Source organism: Gavia stellata, chromosome 2 (assembly GCF_030936135.1).
Source record: "Gavia stellata isolate bGavSte3 chromosome 2, bGavSte3.hap2, whole genome shotgun sequence".
NCBI lineage: Eukaryota > Metazoa > Chordata > Aves > Gaviiformes > Gaviidae > Gavia > Gavia stellata.
The window spans coordinates 107,880,303-107,889,229 of NC_082595.1; the positions used below are offsets into that span (position 1 = coordinate 107,880,303).

Below are 8,927 nucleotides of genomic sequence, written 5' to 3' on the forward strand. Positions count from 1 at the left end.
TATGACTATGTTAATTGTTTCTTGGAAATATGATGAATATGTATACTTTGATTGTATATAACTTTTGTAGCAGCGAAGCTAAGCACGCACACCAGGTGGAGTGATTCCCTGTGCGTCCGGCGCTGCAATAAACAAGTGCCTGCTCACCTACATACATTGTGTAGATGAGTTTTTATATTACAAATTTGTAACAGGAGGGCTTGAGGCTGATGGTGGATCCCATGGATGCTGGAAGATACTTTCTCATCTAAGGCACAGGTGTCTTAGTGGGGCAGCCTGAGCTTCACCATCTTGCTCTGTTCATGTATCTCTACCCTGACCTTGGGAGCAAATTGCCTGTGTAAGTGTGTTGCTTAATGCTGTGCTTTATTCAACCCCTAATCTGTCTGCTGAGGACAACAAGAGGCAATTAGTGCTGACTGCTGTCTTGTGTCTCTGTTAAACAAAGCCTCCTCACTTGGAAACTGGACTAAATGTTTGAAACCTAAACATAGCCTGGAAGGAAGATTCAAGTTATGAGATGCAATAGCCTTTAGAAAAAAATACATGCTATGCAATCTGTAGAATTAAACAAAATAAGAAAATGGCCAGATTGTCACATTGTATTAAGAATAAGTGAATAGAAGCCTTTTTCTCTGGGTAACAGATCAGTCAGAGCAGTGATCTTGGAAAGACTCCTTGACTAACTTGTAGTAGAACAACAACAATATGGTTAATATATAGTGCTGACATGATAAGTCATCAATGCTAAGACCCTTCAACATTTGTAGGATGCAGGTGCTTTTTATTTCCTTTAAAAACAGGAAAATCAGATTGAGTAACATCTGATTGTTGTCATACTTGTGATCTGTCTGTTGGATCAGTACCTTTGTAGTAGCCATATAGTGTCTAATAAGCAGACATGGGAGGTGAGGATGGATGGACCACCTAGCCCCCTGCTACAGGATTTATTGCTCCATCTCTGATCCTGAGAGGTGGCTGCTTAAACATGTTTGTTAGTAGTAAGGTGGATACTTGATGGCTGCCATAATTTGTAAGGTATGTTAAGATTTATAATGAACTGCAGCAAAGGGAAATGCTTTTAAGATTAATTGGTGCACATTTAAGAGGTAAAAGAAAGGATGAAGGACGTGGTACTTCTGAGAAACCTTAGGTTTTGAATTCTTTCTGTAGACTTCTTAAATGAAGATACGCTTTTATTGCTTCTCAGGGGTTTTTTGTTTATTTGGGGTGGGGGTTTTTTGAATTTTTTTTTTTTGACAGAATATAGCTATGTTGTTTTGGATGGGATAGTTTGGATTTACAGTGAAGGTGGAAAGAAAGAAAAAAAAAAAAAAACCAAGGCAAGGCAGCTGTTTCACAAATAAGATTTGTGTCTGTCATTCTTGCAGTACTTTCTCAAATGAAGAATTTACCCTGGGGGATGAACTGTCCAAATCATAGCCTAAAAAGTTAAAGGCTGAATTAACATAGTACAAATTACTTGTTAGTAACCAGTAAGAGAGGTCAGTTGTATCTAGGCTTAAAGAATTTGGTGGGAAGAATTTATTTTTACAGTTTCTACCAGCAAAAACTAACATGATTTTTTGGGGCAGACATGAGAAAGCTCTCTTTTTGAACCTATCTGTAAGTGACCTGCCTGATGTTGCGCAAGAAACCTGGTGTAGAGTAACAAATTAAGCCCAGGATTTTCTGACTCCAACTTGGTCTGCCAAACACCATCCCATCTTGCTGTTCTCTGCGCAACCATCTATTGAAAAAAAAAAAAAAATTATTCCCAAAACGCTTTCCATAGGAAAATGCTGAAACAGGGCATTTGTGGGATTTACTGTATTTTATGAAATTAGCAATTTTGCCACTCGGTTCCTCCATGTTATTGCTTTTCTGAGTGACTCTCATTGTTTGTGTTCCCAGCAAGGAAGATGCTGGTGCTCAACTGCTCCGTGAAGCTGCAGATGCTGGAGAAAACGTTAAGGTGGAGTTTCCCTGAGTTCCTCAAGGTAACACAGTGCTGACCTGTTGTTTTCTGTGGTATTTCTATTGGTGAATCAGGACGTTTGTCGGGGAATCAAAGCTGTGAGGAGAGGGTTGTGCTTCTTCTGGACTGACTTATATTTGCTGTTTAGATGACTACATCTGAGATATGCATTTGGCCCTTCTTACTAACCCAAATCCACATACTTAAGAAAAGAAAGAAGCAAACCGTTCCACCACCTTTCCAAAGTAATTAGGGTTGCCATAATTAGACAATGGTTTATCTTCATGGTAATATGCCTTACTGATGAGTGTGTAGGTATCAACCTATGTGGTGTGTATGTGTGTTTATGAAAAACTAAATGTGTGCTTTCAGCTCCATGTTGCTGGTTCAGCCTCTGGTTTGTAACACAGGTGCCACGTTAGCATGTCTCAAACTGTCTGTCTTCTCTTGGCTCTTCATCCTGCAGGTTTATGGAGCTGTGATGAACATCAACTGAGGGAACCCCTTCAGGAAGGAAGTGGTGGTGGACTCATGGCCAGACTTCAAAGCTGTTGTCACTCGGCTGCAGAAGGAGGTAGATTGACTTGGTTTTTATCTGTGTTTCTGAGAGGTGGATTCAATGTGACCGGGGCCTTCCTGTCAGCTTTCTGAGAGCTTTGCAGATGGGGCTAGCTTTAGCTGGGAATTGTGTAACAGGGGGTAGATGGGAACCATAAAGTGCAATAGGACATCCCAGTGGGTGCCAGGCACAAAACCCGCTATAGGGAGTGCTGCTCTTTCCTGAAACATTCTGCCTAGTGATTATAGCATAACCAAACCTATTTATGAAGTAGATGCTCTAACTGATTGTAGTTATACTGATCGCACCGACTGAAGATTAACTTGCATAGCTTGTGCAGAGACACATTTTTTATCTGCACTCATGCCACTTGACCTAACTTTCCAAGGATTCTTTGGTCTTTCTATCCTTTGTATAGACAGACAGAAAAAAGAGCCTTAGCGATCTTGTGATGGAGCAGATGTGGCTACAAGGTGAAAGAAGGGTCCTTCTGCAGTCTTTTGGTCCTTAACAGGCAGTGCTAAAGAGAAGCTGGGAGGGGGCATTGCCTTAACCCCCTCTGTCCACCTTGACAAAGCAGTCTCTGAGTTGCATGAATCTGTGGGTGCTTCCTCAACTCCAGGCTAGGAGACAAGCCCCTGTTGGTGTAGGCTCATATGGGATACAATTAAATCCTTGGCATGGTCTCTGGGACAACCAGCTCTCCTAGGCCAGCAATGCAGGAGTCGGCACCGGACATGGACAATCCCCAACTGGCAGTCTGGATGTTTCCAACCTGTTTTGGAGACTGAGAGAGTTTAATAGTATTGACGAGGCCAGGCTGCTATTTCAGCTCTGGGGCAGAGAACAAGCATTGGTACTATTTTGTTTACCAGAAGAGATGCGGTCTAAACATGTTGACCTTGGCAACCAAATAACACAGCATGGTTTTTGGGACAACCAGTAGTAGAGGTGAACTTTGAACAATGAATTAGGCAAGAGTTTCAAGAAACTGCCAGCAGGTTTGGGATACTGTGCCTTTGGTACATGAGGACTTGCTACCATTGCTGCTTTCTGCTAATATGACACTGTGGAAAGCAACAGATATTTCTACTGTCTTGCTTGAGAGTTGCTACTGAAAATGTCCTAAAAGAAGCCACCCTGAAGCTCAAAACATTTTCTAGATCTGGGACTGCCTTTCAGGGAGTTTTGATTCCAATGTGAAAGACGGGTGAGTGGGAAGGGGGAGAATTTTTAATTCTTCCATATTTTTTCTCCCCAGAATGAGACGGATGACTTTGACCCTTATACCAATGCACATGCAGTTTTCTACAAGGAGTTACAGGCTTACCGGGAGCTACTGGAAAACACAAATGTCATCAACTGGGGTCAAATTTTTCAGATACAAGGTACAGTCCAGCCTTACTTGCTTTAGAGGAAACAGAATAGATAAAGTCTTCATGGAGTGTAGACCCTGCCATTCTGCTCTGTAGAAAGGTTTTTTTATACTTAAGTAAAACACAAGATCTAGGATATGACTTTTCTAGCTTTTGAATTTCATCCGTAACATATCCACTGTTACCATTTCAACTTCTGCTTTCAATTAGATGAAGCTATTACCTTGTCAGGAAGGCATGTTTATTTATGTTTAATTTTGCTACTGGCCATAGGATCCTGTAGAGAACACATAGACTGAGCTAAGCAGTAGTTAATCATAGAATCATAGACTGGTTTAGGTTGGAAAAGACCTTTAAGATCATCAAGTCCAACCATAAACCTAACACTGCTAAGTCCACCACTGAACCATGTCCCTAAAAGCCTTGTCCACACATCTTTTAAATACCTCTGGGGTTGGTGACTCCACCACTTCCCTGGGCAGCCTGTTCCAGTGTCTGACAACACTTTCAGTGAAGACACTTTTCCTAATATCCAATCTAAACCTCCCCTGGTGCAACTTGAGGCCATTTCCTCTTGTCCTGTCGCTAGTCACTTGGGAGAAGAGACCAACACCCACCTCTCTGCAACCCCCTTTCAGGGAGTTGTAGAGAGCGATGAGGTCTCCCCTCAGCCTCCTCTTCTCCAGACTGAACAACCCCAGCTCCCTCAGCCGCTCCTCATCAGACTTGTGCTCCAGACCCCTCACCAGCTTCGTCGCCCTTCTCTGGACACGCTCCAGCACCTCAATGCCCTTCTTGTAGTGAGGGGCCCAAAACTGAACACAGCATTCGAGGTGCGGCCTCACCAGTGCCGAGTACAGGGGCACGATCCCCTCCCTACTCCTGCTGGCCACACTATTTCTGATACAGGCCAGGATGCCGTTGGCCTTCTTGGCCACCTGGGCACACTGCTGGCTCATCTTCAGCCGGCTGTCGACCAACACCCCCAGGTCCTTTTCTGCGGGGCAGCTTTCCAGCCACTCGTCCCCAAGCCTGTAGCATTGCACGGGGTTGTTGTGACCCAAGTGCGGGACCCGGCACTTGGCCTTGTTGAACCTCATACAATTGGCCTGGGCCCATCCATCCAGCCTGTCCAGATCCCTCTGCAGAGCCTTCCTACCCTCGAGCAGATCAACACTCCCGCCCAATTGGTGTCATCTGCAAACTTGCTGAGGGTGCACTCAACCCCCTCATCCAGATCATCAATAAAGATATTAAACAAGACCGGCCCCAAAGCTGAGCCCTGGGGGACTCCGCTTGTGACTGTCCACCAATTGGATTTAAGCCCATTCACCACAACTTTCTGGGTCCGGCCATCCAGACAGATTTCACCCAGCAAAGAGTGCGCCCGTTCAAGCCATGAGCAGTCAGTTTCTCCAGGAGAATGCTGTGGGAAACAGTGTCAAAGGCTTTACTAAAGTCTAGGTAGACTATATCCACAGCCCTTCCCTCATTCACTAAGCAGGTCACCTGGTCATAGAAGGACATCAGGTTAGCCAGGCAGGACCTGCCTTTCATAAACCCATGCTGACTGGGCCTGATCGCCTGGTTGTCCTGTACATGCCATGTAATGGCACTCAAGATGATCTGCTCCATAACCTTCCCTGGCACCGAGGTCAGGCTGACAGGTCTGTAGTTCCCCAGATCCTCCTTCTGGCCCTTCCTGAAGATGGGCGTCACGTTTGCTGACCTAATGCAGTAATTAGGGGCTTAGTGGGTGCCAGTGTTTGAAAGCTGAACAAGACCTAAGTGGGAAATAATATACACATTTTCAATGGTGAAGGTGACCAATTAGTAGAAGAACTTGCTTATGGAATAGGTGATTCCTCCATGATTGAAATCCTTGTATTAGGACTGGGTAATTTACTGTGGCTCAAACTGAGGGTAGAAGTTAGATGGGGAGGTCACCTGGAGAGAGTGTGTCCTCATTGTTCTGGTGATTGGATTAGCTGAAAAGTGTGGTGCCTTCTGACCTTCACGTATGTAAAACTATAGCCAGAGTGTGGAGGGAACCTAGTTAATAATTTTTGAGATTTCAAATGCCTGGTTAGTTCCATTACAGGTGTACTATTGGACTTTATTTTCCAAAAAACCCAACTTTCTTTTTAAAGTGCCTTGGTATTTATCTTTGTATACACAGGGCTTCAGGATGGAATATACGAAATATCCAGAACTGTGGCTTTATCTAAGCAGGTAGATGTGAAAACATCCTCTTCCCAGATGGTTATCCATTCAGACCTGGACACACTGCCAGATGTCAAACTTCAGTATGTCTAAGCACTCCATGTCATTTGTTGATGTCATTCCCATAGCAATATATTTCCTGAAAGTACATTTAAATCAAAAATATCAGGAAGACTGCCAGGCTTTCTCTGTGACTGTGTCAAAAACCTGACTGAGGAATTACTTGCTGAGGAAGGAATTATCACCTTAAATACTTACCAAGATTTTTCTTTAATCAGTTTATCACACTTGTATTTTTGTGTTCCAAAATAGTCTCCATCCCCTCCTCTCATCCTGTGTACATGGGATCCACAGGTCTGCTTTCCATCTCCTTTGACTTTCCTGTGTCAAAGCTCCTTAGATTTGATAGATGGATCTGAGACTCCCGCAATGCTTGTTTTTCACAAGGAGGCTTTACACAGCTGCTTGAAGCCTTCTAAGTTTTCTAACATGCCTCTGCTGGCAAGATATCTATCTGACATCAGAGCAGAAGAGTGGGGGAACCAAAGGCTCCATTTTTCCTGGAATATATTTCTCCACAGAGGATTAGAAATCCAGAGAGAATCTTATCAGTCTTGGAGGATGAGGGACTGGAAATCAAATCCTTTCCACTCCCCTATGCCACCTAATATGTCACTGAGGCTCCTTGCCTTCCTTAACGTATTCTCCATCCTTCCTGTAAGGAATAAGGCACCTCTGGAGTGTGTTGTATGGACTCAGGAGCTTATGTAAACAAAAACCTAAAACAGAGAGGTGCTGCCCTCTGTAATTATTCTCAAACCTCCAGCCTAATGAACTTAGCTCACTTTGATTCCCCCCTCTGATATAGACCGGGAAATCTATTTGGCTAGAGAAGACAGCTTTAAATCTAGTGCGGTTGCTTGGAGAATGAGGCACAGCTTTCTGCCTAATACACTTTCTGTACTGTCTCTTAGGATGAACCCTAAATTAACGTTGGCTTACCGGGACATCTCCCATGCCAGCCTGCTCAGCAAAACCTGGTCACGGGGAGGCAACCCAAGATGCCAGAAATACCTTGCTAAGCTCGTTTGCTGCTTCCCCAGTGTCTGTGTCTTGGATGACAATGGGTATCCCCTCTCTTGGAGCCTGACAGACCAGTTTGCCACCGTGATTCATGGTTATACTCTTCCAGAGCATCGGAGGAAGGGTTATGGCAGGCTTGTGGCTACCACTTTAGTGAAGAAATTACATAGCTGTGGCTTTCCAGCACAGGGTAATGTCCTGGAGACAAATATACCATCAATAAAATTGCTGAAAAGCATGAATGCCCAATTTCTTCCCTGCTCATTTTTCAGAGTGATTCATACACCTTTTCATTTTTTAGCTAAATCTCACTTATAGCCAAACCTCACAAACCTCTACGTTCAGATCAACTTTTGTGCACTGCAGGAGCACTTTGTTGGAATTTAATAATTTAGGTGAGATCAGAAATCATACAGGAGTTTCCTGTGTAAGCATAGAATTGAAGGTATTAACTGCTCATGACTTCTCTGCTCAGGGAAAACCGCTCATGGCAAATCCAGAAGACTTAGGAATGGTTGTAAGTTTAATAGCTTTGTTGTAATTCAACTGTAATTGTACTGCTTCTGACTGAAGAACTATTCCTTCTGTATAATAATTTTCTGGGATATCTACAGCAGGATCCTTGGACATATCTAACCCCGTCTGTCTGTCTTGGTGTAAATCCTAAAGCCTCTCCTTTCTTTAACGTGGCCTGAAGACATTAGTATGTGAAATTAAGAAGTAGAGAAACCTGCAAGGAGCAGCCTGAATTAAAGAAAAACTTTATAAAGAAGTCTTTTAATGTCTAATACAGAAACAAGTCTGTTTCCTTTCTACTGTGTGTCTCCTTTATGCTCAAGATAAATCTGTCTATCTTTCATCTACTCATGGTAGAGCTAAACATGCGAAGGCTGGATAAAAAGTCTTGCAGATTTTAACTTCAACACATAGGTGTTTTAGCACAAGTCAGGAGGGCTTGCTAGAAGTAATTTCCATCAATTCTATCAGTAAATAACTCCAAATGCTTTGCAAATGTTCTTTCTGGGAGTGGAAGTAAGTCTCCCTGTTTTCACACCAGTCTAAACCTCACTTAAAATTTGGCAGACAGCAGCTGTGAGTTATCTACCTTGTCTCTCAGTCAAGTGTCCAAGTATAGATGCGTATTGGCAGCAACAATGAAGATGCTATCACTGAAGGCCGTGGGAGGAAGTCTTGTATATGCCAAAGCTGATAAGGCTTTTGCACAGGAGCCCACTAGAACAATGACATGACTAAGAGGTTGTTCCTTGAGCAGCACAGCTATCAAAGACAGGTTGCCTATGATATACAAAATACAACAGGAGCTCTGTTAGGTTGGCTGAAGGCAATCAGTGCCCTAGGGTACCCTTCCTGATCTGCAGCTGCTGATCCAGAAGGTAACAAATCTCCCATATGTCACATTTGTTAACTCTGTGCAGGTATCTGCAATGCTGCACGGTGTCTGAAGTGACACTAAAGGCAGGGTTCAATTACTGCTGAACAGACCTAAGTGTTTAGGTTAACTCAAATCACTGTCCAGGCTCCACTGACTGTATTCAGGAGATCTCCATTGAATACTAGCAATGTAGATGAAACCTCTGCTTACTTGCCTACGCATGGGCATCTAGTCCAACTTCAGGCATCTTAGAATATTTGAGACACCTTCCTGATGTTCAGAGGCCCAATGGGAGACTAACACTCTTCTGGGCTA

The 8,927-nt window shown here is 43.5% G+C and overlaps 1 protein-coding gene across 1 annotated transcript; it reads left to right on the forward strand.

The window, feature by feature from the left end:
- Positions 1 to 1,922: 1,922 nt before the first annotated feature.
- On the forward strand, positions 1,923 to 7,537 carry GLYATL3 (glycine-N-acyltransferase like 3). The gene is given in 5 exon segments (XM_059831943.1): positions 1,923 to 2,000; positions 2,445 to 2,552; positions 3,799 to 3,925; positions 6,093 to 6,219; positions 7,111 to 7,537. Coding segments are annotated over 5 exon segments (867 nt in total).
- Positions 7,538 to 8,927: the final 1,390 nt, after the last annotated feature.